Below are 21,223 nucleotides of genomic sequence, written 5' to 3'. Positions count from 1 at the left end.
CGAGACGTTGCAGAGAATATAGATAATATATAAAAAAGAAAGAGAAATACAAAAAAGGTGTAAAAATATAGTAGAACGATATTCCTTATGGAATTTGTGAACACAAACCAGTTGTCCGTCAAATTCAGCGAAGAAGATCGCTCTATTATAATTTTCCTCGGAGTCTCCGTATACAGAATACCATGGCCGGAAAATATTTTAATGACAGATCATTCCTTTTACCGGTATGCACTCGATCTTTCTGCGCTAATAATGTTGAAGATTAGTAGTCTTTAAGTTACAAGCGATCGGAAGTCTCATTAGGATTCGTGAGCGTAACTAAACGATTACATAGCTTTATTTCTCAGTTAATTTCTCTCTAGTGGACTTCACTGCGGCAGATCTCAATTTGCTGTTTAATCATTACGATATTTAACATTGAGAAATGCAAGACGTGTCAAATAATGGCCGCTCGTGTAATTTTCGCTAAGAAAAAGCCGATTGTTACAAAGCCTCTCTATCTTTCAAATACCTTCCAGTGACGATGGCACATTCTGTATTCAATACACCCTGCCTTTATATCGATTACACCGGTTTCAGATTAACCCATTCAAGCCCGACGGTAACCGGTAGTTACCGCGAGTTTCGCTTGCTCGTCACTATCGCGTGCAGGCTAGTATCGAACTCTCGAATGAAATCGTCGAAAATATCTTCGGACTCGGAGCTCTGTGTTGAGATTTTATTGCTGCGGACTGTCATGTCGATCAAAATGAGACATCCCTCAGAAATCGGAGGCAATTATAGGCTTCAATGGGTTAATCTCTGAAATTTTTTGAACATTTATCGTAGTTTTCTGCTTAATTACTGTATGTTACATTTTAATGTCCATACAATACGTACATACGCATCTATATGCATATATGTATATACGCACTTTTCATAAGCTATATCTACATATATATGCATACATGCCATTTATTTACATAAATTCGAAAAGAAGATACTAAACGTTTTTTCTCCCTCCCTTTTCCTCCTGAAAAAAGACGGTGGAACTTTTCCAATTCAATTATACATGTATCGAGTAATACTTTACAATTACAACTCTATGTCATATACTTGCATGAAAAGATACAATTTTCTCTTCTTTTTCCCTTTTTGCTTACTCGACTTCGTACGTTACAACATTACTATCGTTAATAATGTCGCAAAATTATCAATTTTGATCCTTTTTTTTTTTATTTCTATTCGTCCTATACGCGTCGTGTATTCGCACTTCGTATACATTTACACGAAGACATTGCCACATAATAAGCGATAATAAGTCGATGATAAATTTTCTATTAATACAATATCTCTTTTATTGCGCGTTATGTTCCTTCGAACAAAACGGTCGAGAGAATTAATTTATAAATTATTATTCAAAATATCTCGGAATTGGCAAGGAGCGATCACGCGGTGTTATTTCTTCCTCTATCTAGCCTCCTAATTTCTTAATAAGATCATGAAAAAGAATCACACACACTCACACTCACACACGCGCGCGCACACGCACATGTTACGATCTTAATATACTTACTAAAAAAGAGAAACAATCGTATCAACAAATTTTATAAGAAACTACACAACGTGCTCGCTCTTGGTCGATTCCGAAATATCCTCTATGTTCGATCTTATATTAATCATTGCACAGAATAATCTTCCTATTTATACAAGGTGTGACATGATTTTATATTTAAAGTTGGATTTAACAATAGCACATTTTATGGATATTCTACTTGACTAGTTGTATGCATCACTAGACTTCACTCAAGATTCGTTATATAAGAAAACTCGCAAAGCATCCGTGCTTAGATTGGTTTTTTTCGTATTATGTGCATAAGAAATGTTTAAATGTCTGCCACAATTATGTCTCATTTGACATCTTTTTTCTTCGTACATCACTATGGTATTCTATATCATCTTGATATATATATATATGTGTGTGTGTGTGTGTGTGTATGTGTGTATATATATATATATATATATGCACACTTTTTATGTTGTATAATTGAATAAAGGAACCTGTGTTTGGTACAAACATTACTTGAAAGTTCCTACTTAAAATGTTCTTTTTCTCATACGCGTACATTCCTTCGATCTTTGCTTACGCACATACACTCATATACAGGGTTCCTCAGATCGTTTTCTCGTACTCTCTTTTATCTACAGATTCCTCCGACAAATTTGACGTGCATTCTTTTTAAGGAAAAATTTTATGACTTCTTAACATTCTATTCTATAAGTACATCTATGATTCAAATGTAAACAATATTGAAATAAATATGGAAAATAAATTAAAATATAAATAAAAAAATACAATTTTCCATTTGGGTAAAGTCTTGTTACTTTATACTTTGGCAACTCAAACTGACGATCCCTGGATTTCTACTCGCTTACAACTAAAAAAGCTACTCAATACCTCATTTCACATTCAAATTACTCCAAGGATCTATAGATGAGAGATCGCACGTGTAACCTGAGATCCTATATGTATACATACATACATACATACATATATATATATATATATATATATGCGAACAAAATTACGTTTTGATAACGGGCTATTAAGGGGACTAGTACATTTGGCCCGAATTTGATAATTATACTAAAACTGCCACACTTCTCTCTTCATTATGATCATATTTCTCCTGCGATGCTAAATAATATCTATTGTCCATATGCTTTCTTAGGTTACCCACAAAACTGATTAAATTACTTTTACGTGATTTATGCTCATCACCAAGATAACAATTCTGAATTATTAACAATTTAAAGCACGCTTATAAATCGAGTGAGTACGGTTTTAATGAAATCATATTTGCCAAGCACTCTCACATTCGCTGGGGAGATATAAAATATTCACATTATTTTAACAAATAAAATACGTTTCAGTGTACAATAGTAGTTATTGCAACGATAATTGCATCACAATAGCAGCATTGTTACTCATTAAATGAAAATTTAAATTTTAGAAAAATTTGTCTAGCAATTCCGGCATAAATAAAGTAAGCATTGCGGAAGTGTGTTTAACATTCCTATGCAAAAAAGATTTTATCAAATTATATAAAAGCATCGAGTTCTGGTAACATAAACATAGTATTAATTGTATAAATGAATTATATAAAATCAATGCACAAATATAAAAAATCGGCACATCGAAATATATAAATAATATATGTAGAAATTTAGAAATACTAGATGGAGATATATATTTATATTCTGTAACATAAGCCTGATAAATAGAGAAACAATGAATAAAAGCAAAGGGGAGAGAGAGAGAGAGAGAGAGAGAGAGAGAGAGAGGGAGAGAGAGAGAGAGAGAGAGAGAGAGAGAGAGAGAGAGAGAGAGAGAGAGAGAGAGAGAGAGAGAGAGAGAGAGAGAGAGAGAGAGAGAGAGAGAGAGCATCTTTCACAAATTCACGATTATTTGAAATTTGACGGGACGATCGAACTGTTGTACTGTTTGTACACTAAAAGCAACGCGTTGCACACGCTCTTATTCAATTTACTGAAATTCATTGAGCGTCTCATGTCCCGGACATGATCGAAAAGACATTCTTCTCTGAAGAACTCGCTCAAAAGAATTTCAGTAGTTAATTAAAGCGGTATTACTTAAATACGCACTCACAGACAGCTACATCTTCGCACGTTAAACGAACAGCTACTCGTTCTGCCCTCGTAGATACACAGATATGCACTCTTACTGAAATTTCCGCGTATCCGATGACATACTGATTAGAAAGATTGCATGTTTTCGCTGCCCCAAATGATATCACATTCTCAGTTGGTTGAGCAGTAAAGCCTTCTCTTGTTCCTAACACAAACTGAGACTATTTGTCATTTTGAACACCAAATCTCACGATTCTCTGCTAACGACCGTCGCATCCGGTATGGGCCAATAACGGCGACATCTATAATTGCAGAAAATTCAAAGATCACATTCGATAAAGCGGTTTAAAGCGTTCTCTACGGGTTGTCGGGTTTAAGCGATTTCATTCACAAGTAACATCAAATCATATTGCAACGTGAGCGTACCTAGCGTTGTTCTCTGCTATGTGAGGTGGCAATGATGTAGGCGGCGGGGGCGGTTGACGAGCAGATCTTGGTGGTCCACTACTGTTAGAATCACTCTCACTGCTTTCCTCTGACTTTTTACCTGGCTCCCGTAAAAGGTGCGAGGGTACTCCTCTAGGAGAGAGTCTCGGCAATACCTCGGATTGTGGTCTCGTTCTATGTTGCGGTCTTTGGAACTGCAGATTGAGTTGACTAGCGTCTGTCACATACTTTTCACTTTGTCTTCGGCGACGCAAAGCGGGTGTACATCCGGTTAAATTTTCATCTTCTGCAGAGCTGGCTGAAGTTAAAGGTGACATGATTGGTCTAGCGTCAGATAATGGCATGCGACGATAATGTGCTGGCGCTTCCACATGTACTGTCAATGGTTTACCTCTGACAGCTAAAATTTGCGAGCGTTAGTATGGCGGGGATACAATATAATAAATTAATTTCACACATATAAGGACACATTCTTATTTTAAAAGTGTGGATTGTAAATTTCAAGACTAATCCCATTTTTGTTTCAAATATATATATATATATATAACATTTGAGTCTCTGTTTCTTAAAATTCGTGCACATTTTATTGTTACATAGTAGTGTGCTTTGGGTCGTTACAAATTATTTTGTACAAGAATAAAATGTTAATACTTCTTGTTTAAAAAAATTGTTACAAGATAACAATTTAAAAGCAACTCATTCACACTTTTGTTCACTAATGTAAAATAAAATTTTGAAAATATTGCAAAAAGAAACATTTAAAAGTTGATTTTCTGTTGCAATGATCTCATTTAGAGACGAGGCTATATCTTACAGACATATCAATAAATTTCTCTGACTAGTAAAGATGCTAAATAATTCACAAAAAAAAAATCTTTCCTCTAAAAATAACAATATAACGTGACAATAAAACTCTGAAAATTATCGAACAAAATATCTACATAATAATACTCTTGTAAGTTAAAGCATAGTTTTTTAAATATACATCTTTACTGATGATCGCTTATTATATGCAAGACTACAAGAACAATATATGTGTATATGTATATATATATATATATACATACATACATATATATACATACATATATATTTCTATCACAATCCATGTCATAGAAGCAATTAAATATAGTTATATCATAAATAATATCGACTTAAGGGTAATTTACTATCATATTAGTTTTACTAACTATTATCTTTTTCCTTAGTTGCAGCCATAGGCACCGGCAATTTTTCTACTTCACCCCCAGTTCCCGCCTTGATATTTGGTGTGTTAGTTTCGGGCGTTGACTCGGATAACGAGCATCTTGGACTTTTCACGGGAATCGGTATTTTACTATGAGCGATGTATGTCCTACAAGATGTTTCCTTCTCGTTATTGTCCTTATTATCACGATGGGATACTACATTTTGTACAGTGGTCGAGGCAGTAGTGATACTAGTCTCCTTTTGCAAACTAGCGTTTGCAGTTGGTCGATTCTCGGTAGCGTCGTAATATATCGATGGCTCTTCTGGTCCCGGATTGGGACTAGCTGGACTACCTGCCGTACCGTTCGCTAATTTCTCTACAAAATTAAATAGAATAAATTTAGAAAAGTGAAATTATCGCAATGATATGTGTTTTGGTTCGTTGGACACACGCGATCAATACGTTTTTAATTGAACGAATAAGAATTTAATAAATAAAAGTAAACCACTGGATCTCACACGTACTTTGTAATGGTTCCCTATCGGCACTGGTTTGCACAATCGTAGCACCACCAGTCGCATCTACCACTCTTATCTCCAGTCTTCCTGCCACTGCCTCTTCTTCCTCCTCACCTCTAGGTGTGTTAAACATCGCATCAGGAAGGAAGAACGCTACCGCTGGTAAGCTGGATCTTCTCACCGGCGGTGTTTGTTTTGGTTCATCATAGCGAGTCGCAACATTCCTCATTACGTCAACTTCGTACAGTAAATCGTCAAATGCCGCTTGTTGAACCTGACGATCATCAAGATTTCAACATGTTCACTCATATCCATCAGAGACGATCAACAGAGCGATCGGTATTCTGAACACGATACAAACCAACGGAGCTTCTAGATAAGCTCGCACATGCGGCGCCAAAGCTGGAACACTCCAAGCGCGTGGAAGAGCTCCTTGCAGTTCAGGATATTTTTCAATACCCGCGATGTTCAAACATCTATGCGGCGCCGCTGGTCTCGGAGAATCCTCGCTTATTCGGGACAATGCCGTAGGAATTACAGGCTGCTGTTGACACGCATTCGAAGAACTCGGCTGAGTCTTGGTCGGTTTTGCATCCGCCACCGGGGTAGTTGTATCCTCATTGGCGGTTGCGGGCTGTATATGTAAATTTGATTGAGTTTCACGTTGTCGGGCATTCTTGCATAACGAGCGCATTCGCACACAACTCGCGTCTGATTTTCATCATTAATAACAAACGAGGGATTTACCTGCGGCGGTATGGACGGGACGTTGATCCCTTTGTGCTCAGGACTCTGCAGATTTTCGCCCTTCCACTCGTTGTCAGTTTCTTCGGAGTCATCGAATTGCGACTTCCACTGCGAGGCCAAGGTCAGTCCACCGCCGCCTTTCGTCACTTGCTGTAGTGCGGATACGTTGTCATCATCTATTTGCGCAAATTGCGTAATCGAACAGTCGCGTACCGCTGAACGCCCGCCCCTTACTTGTTGCCGGCTGTCCGCTCTTTTTCTTGGCTCTCTTCTAAGAGGTTCCCTTTGTTCGGTTACCTGAAGAGAAGGAAACAGAGATATGAGATTTGACGAACCGTCAGGGCCTGGCAGAAGCCTGCCCGTAAGATTCCGTTTACATCAAAGTGAAAACATCGTTGCTACTAACTGGACTTTGGTTGCCAACGTATTTCGTATTAGTTACGTCGTAAGAACAATAAGAAGCGTCGACTTCCGTCTGTATGCGAGGGCTTGGCAATTCACCAGATGTTCCCTCGGGTGTAGCTGCAACACGCAAACGGGCAAATGTAGCGCCACTTGCTGATTTCCTAAGTGGTGCCGCTGCATTTGCCATCATTTTAAGGCGAGGAACTTCGGATGCCGAACGGGCGGAAGCCATCAACGCGTCCCCTTCGTTATCTACCTGCTTTTCTACTGGCGCAGGAGCCTGAGATTCTACCGCCATCGACACAGCGCGTCGCTTTTTCGGAGATCCTACGAACACGAGATTGTTGCTGTACGATAATGGAAGGAATAACATTACGACACGATAAAATTATACAAACCTTGTGTTGGCGGAGGTGGCACAGCCTGCTGTGCAACTTGCTGATGCGTGTTATCGGTCGTTGGTATTGTAGCATTACAATTTTTATCCCTACCATGATTACTAATAGTCGCAGCGAATGGCACCGGAGACCCTTCAATCGGACGTTGTCTATTTCTTCTATATATACTTTCATAATCCAGCTGTGCCTGTCGAGTAATGAACAGTAACAGATTATAATGAATAATACATAGATCATAAAAATCGAGCGTTAGAACTTTGATATCTGAGAGTTCCCTTACATCCAACTCTTTTCTGTTGTCTGGCTCTACGTTCTCTTGATTGTTGGTATCCACATTTGGCATAGTTGCTGAAGGCTGATTGATAGTAGTAGCTGTGGTAAGCGCCGGTGGCACAGTTACTGTAGGTAATGATCTAGTAGTTGATAAACCTTCATTAGCTATTAATGGCCTCTCCCAGTCGTAGGGATCGTTTGCCTTTACGCCTCTACGTTTCATACATCGTTCAAACAGACCGGCCAACATACCGTAATCTGGCTTATCTGCATACTCCAAACCCTACAAAGATTCATGTGCATTTTATAAGTACAAAGTTCAAAGAAGTTTATCCTGTAAGTTTTTCGATAAAATATATACCTGGATATACTCTAAAAAGATACGTAGATCAGATGGGAGGTGTTTTAGCAGTAATCGATGATCGTATTTCTCCTTCATGAGACCCACCTACACAAAAAGAGACGTAACAGATTCTTTAGCGATGCTTCGACGATTACCTTATAACGTTTTGTAACTCGACACTTGGCGCAAACTTACTTGTTCCTTATCTTTTATTTTTCGCCATGGCAGTTGTCCATTAACGAACTCTACTAGCATATAAAATAACGACCACAAGTCATCGTGCCGACCCATTTCTTTATTTTTGTGTGCATTGACTGATGCATATCGGACGGTTCCTCTAAATCCCGCGGCGGCACGGGGCGGTCGAACTTCTCCCGTACCAGTCGTGAATTGTCGTGCTAGACCGAAATCTAACATGTATACTAATCTGGAGTTGTACGGGTGCCGACCGATCGAAAAATTTGACTGTGAACAGAATATAAGCATTCCCTCGAGTTATAGCCAGTCATGCTTTAACAAAGACCACGTCGACACGACATTACTATTGCATGACTAATCATATCACTGCATGAATATCTGACTTAGAGAAAGTGCAGATCATTTGATATACTTTGCACAAAAAAGCAAGTCTCAGCATAGTTTCGTAGCACATACATATATTGTTCAATCAATTATAAAATTATAAAGTAGCATATTTACACAATCAAGTCACTTTGTTACCTAAATGTCCCAATACATTTCGAGTTACAAATTAATGGCATATAGGAACATACAGAATAGAGATGATAATTTTATATAAAATATTTCTGTTTAACTATCAGATATCATATATGTTCATGCACATGTCTAAGTACTTACAGGTTTAATGTCCCTATGCAGAAAGCCCACTTGATGAATACTTTCTATAGCTTTTAATATTTGAAGACCAAGGCGCAGTGTAGTGGAGAGTGAAAAAGCACCCCTTGGTTGCGCTCTACGCAATTCAGCTAGATTCTTTCCTTGTAATTGCATTACAACATAGTTAAATCGATCATTACGCCCACAGCCGATAAAGCGGCAAACATGGTCTTTACCTGAAACAGTCATGCAGAAATATCTCTGCAATAAAGTGATTGTCCAAGAGACTGATAAGCAAATATCTACTTTGATCTAGCAAACACACAGATATCAAAGAAAGAGAGAGAGAGTGGGTGTGTGAGAGAAAGATTTAATCAGCAAGACTTTATACTAACCCTGTAATTTCTTTAATACAGCTACTTCCATTTTTAGGACCTGCTTGGGCTGTCGTGCAGATTCCACTTTTAGCGCAACTTGTTCCTTTGTCATTAGATCAAGACCTTCATAAATTTCACCAAATCCACCACCGCCTATCTTCCTCACCTGTGCGTATACAAGACAACTGAGAACTGTTGCTCACACAATACCACTTCCAGAAGAGACCTCCAGGACAAACTTACAACTTTCCAACGTTCCTTGACCACATGGCCAGGCTGTAATAGATCCTCACTCGTCATAGTTATGTTATTATTTTGATCCGTGCTTTCGTCGCCTACATTCCTTAACACCAAATCCTCGGAGTGATTTGCAGGCCTGGAAAATGCAAGTGACACCTCATAAATATATGTGCATACAATGCGGACCGCCCGCACATTCGGCGCGACGTTCTACGGCGCCGACGGTCGCGAGTTGTCAATGCAAACCACGTTTTTCCCGAACGCGACACACGCACGTACGAAGTTTTTAACCTAAAGCGGCACTTGACAAAATTGGTCAATACGCGCCCTGTGCTAGGCAGCCATGATTGCGTGCGAGCGAAAGGTGTTGCTGGTGCGGCGAACGTTTCTTGCTGCTCGTCCCGAGCGATCCTCCATATCCAGCAATCTTTCGGTCGCTCGCGATCGTCCTGACGACTTAAAGAGATCGTTACGCCACCGATGAAGATCGTCGCGAATCGCGCTCACTGCGGCCAACAAACGTCACACGATCATCATCAATCGGAACTGTCGCTCAGCACGGCACATTTGATTCCTCTCGCGATACTGTTCACGACTCGACGGCGCCGACGACCACGGCGACGAGGGACAACCATCATCGGCTGTGTGACGGTCGACGTCTCGGGCGCGACGAAAGCGATCCAACACACTCCCTACGTGTGACGACTTCTAATTTCCGCGCGTCCCGACGACGAGACGAGTGTCGCACAGAACGCGCCGTAAAACACGCGTCTCCCTGCTCCGTGAGAGATCTCGTCTCGCGTGCGTCCACGTCCGCCCCGATCCAGATATGTAATGGTACTTTATTTTTACTAACAATGTCGTCTACTAGCTGGTGCTAACGGCGGCGTTACACACCGCACGACGTACTCTCGGCGGACTCTCCCCTCGCACAACGCGAACACTTCGCGTTCTCTCTCTCTCGCTCTTTCTTTCTTTCTCTCTCTTTCTCTCTCTCTCGCTCTCTTTCCCTCTCTCTCTCTCTCTCTTTTCTCTCTTCACATCTCCATCGCCATCATTCTCCTGTGCCACCGCCGTGTCGCTCGCGCGGCACTCCCAGAGATCGCCGTAGCCCGGATCACTCTTTCGTCGCGACCAGGCCCAGGTGTCTGCGGTTGCCGTAAAAGTTCCCGTCAAATGCCAATGGGGCGGCCATTTTTCGATTTCGCACCATCCGCGAGTCGTAGTGGCCGAAATCGCCGGTAGATAGCGCGTGTACGGAGCGATCGATGCATCTCGCCTTCTCTCTCTGCCGTTACGCTCCGTCGCTCTCTCCCTTCCACTTATGGCTCTCGCGTCCGCGCCCGCGCCGCGCCCGCCCCGCCAACGTTCTCTTTTGCGTTTATTATTGGTTATTATCTCGCAGATCTTGCGTTCTTTTATCGTATCGCGCGGGCGTACGCACGTCAAAGTTCCGCATAACGGGTAGGCAGGAGGCAGATGAAGTGCACACGATACCCTCACCGTCGTCGTCGTCGTGATGCCGGTGAAAAAGAGAGATGATCGTTTTGAAGATCGGTCTACCGTGCACGGGCGGATCTTCTTTTGCCCGTTCGCATTACGCATACATTCGCTCCTCCTCGCCGGTCACACACGCGGCCGATGCTATTTAATTTTATGTAGATTTACATATCGCGTTTTCAATGAATTATTGATCGCGTTGACATTAATTGCTTTAGCGCGTCACACGAGCATGGTTCGTGGTGTCTATAGACATCCGTTTACGTGCGGTACATTAGAGAAAGCTTAGGAACGCTTATTAACTCACGCTTAAGCGAGAGCGGATCAATCGCGGACATCGAAGCACGAAGATTTGCGAATAATTTGTAATTTTAAATTGGAGAATGAAAATTTTTCATGACGAGATAAGAATCGGTGAACTAATGAACACTTGACATTATGTTAAATCTGGACTTTATCTTGTTTATAAAAAAAAAACTTTTTTTCAATCGTCAATAAATCAAATATATGCGCTTCAGTGTTTTTTAATATAAAAATTAATTCGGTCCGTCGTAGTTGAAGCAAGTGTGATTAATTCAGATAATCAAAGGAAAATGACAATAATTTCGCGTAACAATACTTCCTGGCACAATTCACACTTGCGTTAATTTCTCAGCTATTATTCTCGTTCGTAAATAGAACTTGAATGACAAAAGGAGAAAGAGATATTTTCCGGTTCGATGCCTTGCTGCGATCCTTGCTGCGATATCCTTCGGCTATATTAAGGTGCAAAGCGCATATAAAATTTTGACCGCTCGCTCGCGACTCCCTTTGCTAGAGGGCATAATTTAAGTTTAAACGTCTATTTTTAAACGACCCCACTCAGCATATAATACACCGAGCAGCATCTTCCTCCGCGCCAGAGAACTTTTCCAACTTCTTTTCATTCTTCTTACGTGGTTACTCGACTCAAACCGAGATCCAACGTTGCCGGGCATCTACGCGTAAATAATAATAGCCTAGAACGTGGAATATTTCTATCATCGCACGGTGAATCTAAACAGGGAAACGTTAAAATGTGTTTGGTTATTATTGTCCACTCTTCGACGGATTACGTATTGGGAGGCAGTTGAAACGTCTCCGTATGTAAATCGCATAATATGTAGATATACGATCGCTTTATTCAGCGAATGGAGATATATTAGCGCGGTTTAAAAAAAAAATATACGACTCTCGACGAGATGCAACGTATTTAGAATGGCTTTAATAATAGGATATACACAGCCACGGACGCGCATACAAATTGTATATAGAGAGCCCAGCACTAAAATAGACAGTTTGTAATTAAATCGTCATATACATATAGCAAGTGTCGAAAGTTGCATTGCGGTTTAGCGAACGATGGTTAATTCATTCGAGCGACTCGACGTTATAAATTAAATGACACACACTGGGATGGACCGTGACAATTTTGCCGGCAAGATTTCCGATCAGATTTCAACAATTTCTGACAAGGTCTGAAGTTGTTAATGACGCTTGATATTCTAGAGGAAAAATCTCATATCGGATTCTTTCATATCTTTCATCGTGCTGGACAAGCAAGCGAGTTGTGAGTTAACATCGATACACACGGTAGAAAGCTTGTTAAAAATACACGTTGTCTTTTCTATTTATACGGAAAGTGTTAAGTCCGAGCGGAATTTAGTCACGATTCCGTGTAATTCCGGTCCTGAGGAATTCTGCTCTCGAGAGCTCAATCTCGACCGCTTCTCGGCAAAGATTTGATCTAGTCTTTCGAAATATCTGTTTCGGAAGCGACATGTCCACACACGCGCAAGTATATATGTAACGTTTCCCTGAATGATTATACATAAAGTACATACGATCTCTCGCGGCAGCCAATGTCCCTAAAACTCTCGTCTACCCGCGGATCGTATCGATAAAGTCTCGATGACTTCGCGTCAAGAATTATCTCAAAAAAAGAGTACAAATAAAATTCTCAGCCGTCGAATTTGATCAGATTAATGCAACTAATCGATTTATCCAGGCTAATTCCAAGAGCGAGTGATTGACGACGCTCGATAGCAGAATGTCAGTCAGTTAAATCGATCGAAGCGAGTCGCAGCGGGAAATGTGTGCAATACGTACCATTTCATGATTTTGTAGAAAACGGAATGCGAACTAGATTAAAACGAGAGCGACGGCGTGCTTCGTGGACCAATGCGGAGCGCGATGTGTGTTCGCGTCGGCCGGGGACATAAACGAAAGTAAAACCGACCGCACGAGCCGGGGTCAAATCGGGCTTTTTTCGCGCGATCTCGATGCGTGTGCCGCGCGACAAGCCGCTCGACGTTACCGTGTCTTTTGACTCGCACTCGTTAATGAGCCGATGCAGAAGTCACCTCGGTTTCCGACGACGACCGAACCGGAGTCGGATCATAGCGCTTCACTGGCATACCGAACCGACACGTCGACTCGAGCCATGGCCGAGGAGATCGTTCCTCGTCCATCGTCCCCTTCGACCTCTGCCGCAGCTGCCTTCTCTCTTCCTCATCTCTCTTCATCTCTGACAACCCCCTCTCGGAGAATCAGCGCTTTCTTCTGCCGCTTTTATACTCTAAATACGTCATATCGCGGCCGAGCGAATGTGCGGCGACTCACCGCTCGTCGCCGTACTGCGTGCGATGCTTTTCTTTGTTTTTCCTCTTCGCGGTGACGTATAATCCGGCACGTGCGGGTCCGACGAATTTACGCACTCGCATTTCTTTACCCTCCGTTTGATCTCCACGCTCCGCCCGACCATCCCTGTCGAGAATTACGCGGAATCTTTGTAAGCTACTCTCAGTGTGACGCACACTTCAAAATTAATTCAAGCGAATATTTAAGAATTAATTCAAAGTGAAATCTCGCAATTATAATTGCATAATGTTGTAATACATTTCTCTGGAGTTTAGATATTTGTATCAAATGATCGAAGCAATCGGGAATGTTGATGCTCTCCTATTATCACGGAATTCCACTTGCGGCTACCGTTTTATCGACGAAGGCAGTCTTCAAATCTACAATAATAATACGTTGAGGTAGGAGTGAATTCGACTCGGTGAAAAGCATAGATTTGCCGAAAAGAAACATAACATAATCGTCTAATCTCAGAAGATTGAGAACAAATTAGCGTACTTACTCATGTAACTTCATGTTGATATAACACTATGACCAGCTTCGAGTATAGACATATATCATGACCGTGCAAAATGATCAGGTCGGTTGATTACAATAAATAATTACCCGTTCTTCATTTCGACGCTCTCGACATTGTCAACACTGGTCCTCTCTTGCCATACAAAAAGATCCGACGAATTCGAGTGATCACGATTCGGAATTCGTAACAGTCACAAAGCTACGTGAAATGCCACGAACTGCTGTGTAATGTCATGAGCTGGTCCAAGTTTTCACCGCGGCGGATTTTTTGAATGATCATTCTTGTAGTCCGATGAGATGGTCGAGAGCTGCACGATAATTAGCAATTGGATTCCTCTATCGCGTTGTTTGCTTTAATACCCGGGGATATTGGAGTTATTTCGAGTATTTTTCGTCGAACCAATCGGATCGCCCGATTTTTGAAGAATCAACGAACTGGCGAGAGTTTGCGTTCGAGTGGCGCTTGCAGCGTCTGGCGTATCGATATCTCGAAGCGCTACGGCTTCGAGAATCGCACGCCGCCGCGTCCGTTACGGAGGAGATTCCAACGCGGTAGTGCACAAATCCAAGATTCTCGTCTTCCGCGCAGCTTGAGCTCGCCGAAAGTGATCCTCGCGTTCGGATTTTCGTCGACGAGGATGTCGAAAGTGAGTCTCATATGTTTGTCCATCGTTGATCGCGAAATAATTGTCGAACGATCGCCGAAAATGACGATTTCGTAGTACGAGTGTTCGGGAGTGCTTCGAGTGAAGTTTTGCGCGTCTCGTAATGGCTGTTTGGAGCTCTTGGACCGTCGCACGGCGTTTTAGATCGTTTTAGTCGAGGGAAAAATCGGTAAGTCTCAATAACAAAACAAGAATTGCGGCATATATAGAGTTTCACGATGGTCGCATCTCGAATCGCATATTTCACTCGCAAAATCAGATAGAATTGTGGACAGAAATAGGGACGACGTCTGAAATCGTCACGTCTCTATTCTTCAGGTAAATGTAAAAAATGTCCTTGAAACGACGATAATGATTATTTGTACCTATGATAAAACTTCACTTTTTTCGAATGAGGTTAGCTCGGAATGCTAGCAGGCGCGAATTATAAACGTTGGAAGAAAACGGTCGGTAATTTCACCGGTGCTCTGCAATTACCTTCGGATGCAAAAAGGTGTTGCAAAGCGCCGATAAACCTGTCCCGTCGGTAATTATTTCACCCGGATGCGGTGAGGTGCGATAACATTTGACCGGTAATGAAGCAAACGCGGGTTTAGTAATATTTGTTTATTAGTAATGTTGCATTATTATTACTTTTATACATATTTGATATTGGCCATCAACAAATATGTTACAATTTTTATCTCCCCACCCCCTTGTGTTCGTTCGTTCGTTCGAAAACTAACGATATATTTTTGCAATAATAATAATAATAATAATTAATAGCAATAATAATAATAATAATAATAGTAATAATAATACGTAATAATTCATGGTCATTGCGTGGCAAGAGTATCAGTGTTGCGAATCGTTCCGCGCTAAAACTGTACATCGTCGTTCTCGGCTCGCTCCGCAGTGAGTAAACGACGCGCGTGCGCGGGACAACGCGTGGCAAAATGCAGCGCGTGAACCGATACTTAACAAAATTAGTGACCCTAAGAAGTGAGTAACGTAATGTAGAGGTGTGTTGTTCGTCTATGTGTTCGTGTGTACATCTGTATATGTATACATGTAGTGTGTGATATCGGGTGAGTTTTTGCAATACCGTCTTTCAAATACGGTAAACATAATTCGCGGATAACGTTCACGACGACTTACGTTTACCGTATCTGAGAGACGGTATTGCAAAAACTACCTATCGATGCGCATGAAATCGCACGAGTCAATCGCGAGATGCGTCGCGATTCGCGCGTGCATCCTCGCGCCGCATCGCCACTTTGATTTTTCCCCGCGAACGTTGAATGTCGCACGACGGCGAACACGCGAGCACTCTTTCCCAAAGTCACAACCCTTCTCGCAAAATCCTCATCCTCTCTCTATCGTCCACCCGCGCGAAGAGAGCGGGAACACCGTATTGTTGCGGAATTTCGGTTCGCGATCGACCACCGACGTCACGGCATCTGCGAGAACGATCGATCGATCGATCGATCGTTCGCTCGCTCGCTCGCTCGATCGCTCGAAAGCAAGTCGCGCGGTTCGCTTACTTCGTCCTGGTCTGTGAGACATACATACACACACATACGCGCGCGCGCACACACACACACACATACACACACACATATTCTCTCTTTCTCTCCCTTTTTCTCTCGAGTCACACGATTTTCATGCGCGTATTCATCGTTGCTATGCTATTATTCACGCACGAAGGGAAATCTGATCGTCTCGCATCGCTCTTGATGTGATCAGCCTCTTATTATAGATAGTATTATTTAATTTAGCGTGATCGCAAAGGGCAGGCTCTGTATTCTTCTTCGTAAAAAAATAGTTTCGCCATGAGTGCTCTCGGAGAATCTCAATGTTTTCGACTGATCGCGTCGTAAGAGTGTGAAGTTACGATTGCTTCGCCCGCGCGTATATGTGTGTGTGTGTGTATATGTACTCGCGAAGCTGCTTTATTATAACGGCGGTCCGTCGGCGAAGTTTTCTCCGGTGCCGTGGCGGCTCGCAGTGAAAGCAGCCGGATGAGATACGCTTTTGAGAAACGTCGCTGTCAGGTTGCTGGCGAGTATTGCGTTTCCGGAAATTGCGCGCAAGTACGACGGAAGAAACACGGTAATAACGTAGCGCTCTGCGGATCTCGAAGCGGATTAAATAGCGGATTCGTAATTGGACCGTACGGGTACACGTTCGATCGAAGTTACACCGTGACTACCGAGTCAGTTACGTTACGTACGAATCATTCATGCGTATGTGGCTGTGTGTGTTTGTATGTGTGTGTGTGTGTATGTGTGTGTGTGTGTTCGTTATTAGCACTGAGAGCGGCGAATATCGGATCCGAATACCTGAATCGTTCGACTCACGCATGGGCGAATCGAGCGTAACGCGATTTACGCTAGAATAGATTTCTCTTCTCTCTCTCTCTCTCTTTCTCTCTCTCTCTCTCTCTCTCTCTTTCTCTCTTCCTCATTCGAACAGAATACCGCACTCACAGCCGTTATTGTCAGTTTGTCTGGACGTCACTAAGTATTCAGCACATATTAACGCGCGACTACTAAGATCGAAGCTCGTAACGTAAGGGAGACCTTTAGATCGCCGATCTTTTCCTCTTCTTCTTCGCGACACTGTCCTTGATTCTCCGTCGACGAGAGAGGAGACCTGCGAGATCGTTCTTCGCGAGCGCGCAGTCGTTGAACGCGCCGATTCGACGTCTCGAGGTGCGCGTTGCATTGCGACCCGGGAAAATCTATCTCGCTAACGCACATCCCCCCCATCAACGTCGATCGAACTTTCAGCCGAGTTTAAATTTGGTTTAAGGACAAAGGTTTAAGCTCGAGTTACGGTTTGATCGACGCTGGGAAAATGGGCAGAGCTCGGACTCGCGTAAGATTTCTCAATGAACGCGTTCCTCAGCTTCTCGGCGACGGACACGGCGCGATTGTCAGGTAAACGCGTCGAAGGTCAGACAACTCTCCTCGTCTCGCGATTTCAGGCCCGTGTGAATGGCGTTTCGCGTGCCCGACACGCGTCCGCAAAAGCCCGCAGCTCATCTTTGATCCCGCTGCGGAGCTTGAGCAGGGTCTCTCTCGAGTCCCCCGCATGCCACTCGCTAATCCTGTCCTACGTGGTCTATATGAGCAGTGCTCAGGGCGGGACTAAGGACGGGTGGTGTGTGATGTGTGATGAAGTGTGCGTGCATGCGTGCGTGCGTGCGTGCATGCGTGTGCCGTCCTGCGCAGGACCCGGCGATGGCGATGGCGCACGTGCGAACGATGGTGCGTCAGCATTCGCAAGCGGTATGTCTCTCAAGGACTTTTCGTCGACATGTTCGTTCGATGATGTACATACACATATGTGTATGTATAGCGAATGAAAAAAAAGCGGCTTGTCGGGGATGTTGTCTCCGGCTGCGGTCGGCGAAGTGAGCTCTCAACGCAGCGACGATACCGCGAATCCCCGGCGAACGCTCTCTCTCCCTCTCCCTCTCTCTCTCTCTCTCTCTCTCTCTCTCTCCTTCTTTCCTTCCACCTCTTCCTCGCATTCGCTAGAAAAAATCTTGCCTAACTAATTGGACCTCGTCGTTTGTCGTCGCGCGGCCTACGAAGGGTCAAAGAGTGCGGATAGATTAACGATGAAGACACGCCGCGCCGGCTGGGCGAGCGCGAGCGTGGAGAGAAATCGCAAGAGACGCGCGATGATGATTACATTACGGACGCGAGATAGAGAGAAGCACGATAATATGTATATATATTTATACGTATTATATATAATAATGAACGACTTGAGAGGAGTTTTTACGGAACAAGAGCGTTTTACGTGCCTTACAGAGTAGAGTGAAGCGCATTTCGACTCGAGACGACGCGAGGACGAGCGCGCCTCCTTCGCCTTTTTTCTCTTTCTTTCTTATCACTGTCGTTACAATCGGCCGGTGATGGCGGTGGTAGTGGTGGTGGCGGTGATGGTGGTGGTGGTATGCACATAATACTCCCCAGGACCCTCGTATTCGAGGGTTGCCGTCGCGATCACGCGAACTCGCGTCGTCAAGATAATCCTCGCGTGCGGTGCACGCTCTGACAAAAAGTACGGTGTACTCGTGCATACAATTTCAGCAGAAACGCGTCAACAAGGAAACGTGCGACAGACGGACAAATCAATCAATCGACCGCGCATTTGCATTGCCTTATAAATCGTATAAAAATCTCCTATAATATCAACCTAGCCTTACAATGCCTTAAGAGTACGGTGTATCGGGGATTTGTATAATGCCTGCAGCGCGGACCTGCCTGCGACGGCGAGACGTTCCCCGCGATCTGCGCGCGAGCGTGGAAATTGCCGGGCAAAAAGCGCGCGCGTTCGTTAAGCCCTCTCTCTCTCTCTCTCTCTCTCTCTCTCTCTCTCTCTCTCTCTCTCTCTCTCTCTCTCTCTCTCTCTCTCTTTCTCTCTCTCTCTCTCTCTCTCGTCAGATTGTGCATAACAAATGGAGCATTGTGGACTGGACATTGGAATTCGACGAATAATTCATGAATTTTCGATTTCGACTCGAAGGCCTCGCTCCGACCGATCGAGTCTCACCCAGTCCTTAATCCGCAATTCTCAGTCAGGCACGGAAAAAATATCGTAATAAAAATCACGTTGATTATATTTCTCCCCCGCGATATTTTTGCAAAGCTGGACTAAATTGTCCCGTGTTACAGTATGAATTACTGTAGAAACGGTGAGCAGGAGGAAACCGAAAACAAGACGATAAAACGTTCAAATAATTACAACATTGTGAAATATGCGTAATATTTTTGAAGAAATACATAACACAATCGCGATCATATTTCTGTGCAATCCAAGATTACGAAAATTTTGTTGTGATTTGTACTACGATATATCATATCTTCCGCGTATACGCAATACTTAATCTGACACAGACCTTACGTGGCCGATCGTTGGCCGATTCGAACAGATCGATCCGACAATCGACACGGTTGTCCATCCACTTCCAAGGAGATGAACGAGGAGCTGATGATATCGCTGTCGTATGAGGGCCGAGGTTGGAGTTAGATTCGATCGTCGATCGCGAGGAAAAAATAGGTGCCGCGAGAGTGTGATTGATTTTCCTGAGTTTTTTCTCGGGAGCGAACGTGGAGAAGCGGCAATGATAAGCGATTTCGCGAGAACTCGCAACGGTATGCGATGAATTCGATCGAACTCCGGCTCGGCCGACGACATTTTCGGCTTTCGCTGCGATTCGCGTACGACGATTCTCTCGCGGACGATGCCACGTTGTCCGCGAGATCGCTCGCACGCCGTCTCGCGCAGTCTCGCGGCGCGCAAAAGCGAATCAAAAAATAAGTCGGAGACACGTGAGAGATAGCGAGTACTTCGGTTCTTTCGTACAAGAGACGCCGACGAGCGTGCGCGAGCGCGCGTGTCACGGTCGCTCGCGCGCGCGCACGTGCGATTCTGCGAGTAGGATATTTTTAAAAGCGGCACGCGGCTATCCGAGACGAGACCGCTTGTCGGGATTGTCGCCTCGACGCGACCTTCCCGGTGCTCTCTCATTTCCGGAGTACCGGAATATGTCCGATCGAGATCCGCCAAGGACACGTCGCGGATAGCCGATGAACGTTTACTTTCGTGCGACGAAACAGGAGACAGAGACTCGTTCCGAGGTATCCTAACACGCGGAACTGTACCATTCGCCCGATGCTAATACGAATTTACCCGAGTGCTTTAGCTCTCCTCCGCTCTCATCCACAGATTTGCGCAATATAAAACCCTAGTTTAATATGGCCGGTAATTTGTTTCAATTTTTTGTTCTTCTTCTCTCTCTTTCTCTCTCTCTCTCTCTCTCTCTCTCTCTCTCTCTCTCTCCCCCTCTAATTCTCCTTCTCTTTCTTTCTCTTTCTCTGCGTTATTTTCTCTTTTTCTCTAACCAACTTTTTCCCCGCCTAACCCCCTCCCCCCATTTGTTATTACAATATACTTATGTATAAGTAGTTTTATATTTAACCGCAATTAGTAAGTAGATAATCGCAAGCTTATAGCTAATTTCAATTTATATGTCGTGAGTGTATACGTGTATGTGTTATGTATACGCGCGGACACGCGCGTATATATGTGTGTGTGTCTGTATGTGATGTGTATGTAATACTAAAACCACATTCATTTTCTTCTATGTAACGAGAACCTTCGTCGTTCGCGAATCCTCTTGCTCTTTCTTTTTCTCTGCTACTTTCGCTCCCCTACATCAGTCAGTAGGTAATCTCGCGGTTTCGTATTGCAAAAGCCCGTGTTTTTACTCTCTTTTTTCTCTGTGTTCGTCGTTGCCAACGCATCAATTATCAAATGAAGAATTCGTCAACATCGTCAAGCGCATCCAGAAAGTAAGCGCTTTCCTGACGTGAGTGATGCACAGGAAAGGTCTCGATCTCGAAATGCGATATCAGCGTTTTCTCTCATTAGGGGTATATTTCATATTCGGCTGACCGATAACGCTCAGTTTATACGGAT

General features: G+C 43.3%; 1 protein-coding gene across 5 annotated transcripts; it reads right to left on the bottom strand.

The window, feature by feature from the left end:
* Positions 1-3,381: 3,381 nt before the first annotated feature.
* Positions 3,382-14,414, bottom strand: Asator (tau-tubulin kinase asator). 5 transcript variants are annotated; one of them, XM_025305740.1, is made up of 17 exons: positions 14,065-14,414; positions 13,821-13,942; positions 13,032-13,688; positions 9,408-9,540; positions 9,183-9,330; positions 8,809-9,023; positions 8,146-8,415; positions 7,969-8,055; positions 7,615-7,890; positions 7,335-7,521; positions 6,938-7,263; positions 6,532-6,828; positions 6,146-6,418; positions 5,791-6,058; positions 5,268-5,642; positions 4,057-4,375; positions 3,382-3,932 (listed from the first exon to the last, which is right to left on the bottom strand). In XM_025305740.1, the coding sequence occupies exons 3-17, from the start codon at positions 13,037-13,039 to the stop codon at positions 3,878-3,880; spliced, it is 3,237 nt and encodes a 1,078-aa protein (XP_025161525.1). In that variant the 5' UTR covers positions 13,040-13,688; positions 13,821-13,942; positions 14,065-14,414; the 3' UTR covers positions 3,382-3,877. The 5 variants fall into 5 exon arrangements, with proteins under 5 accessions (XP_025161525.1, XP_011152075.1, XP_025161524.1 ...); XM_011153773.2 differs by having other exon boundaries at positions 3,383-3,932; positions 4,057-4,477; XM_025305739.1 differs by having other exon boundaries at positions 3,383-3,932; positions 4,057-4,477; positions 14,169-14,414.
* Positions 14,415-21,223: the final 6,809 nt, after the last annotated feature.

Source organism: Harpegnathos saltator, unplaced genomic scaffold, assembly GCF_003227715.2.
Source record: "Harpegnathos saltator strain DR-91 unplaced genomic scaffold, Hsal_v8.6 scaffold71, whole genome shotgun sequence".
Taxonomy (NCBI): Eukaryota; Metazoa; Arthropoda; class Insecta; order Hymenoptera; family Formicidae; genus Harpegnathos; species Harpegnathos saltator.
The sequence above is the reverse complement of the archived record's forward strand: the minus strand, read 5'-3'. Positions and strand labels throughout refer to the sequence as shown.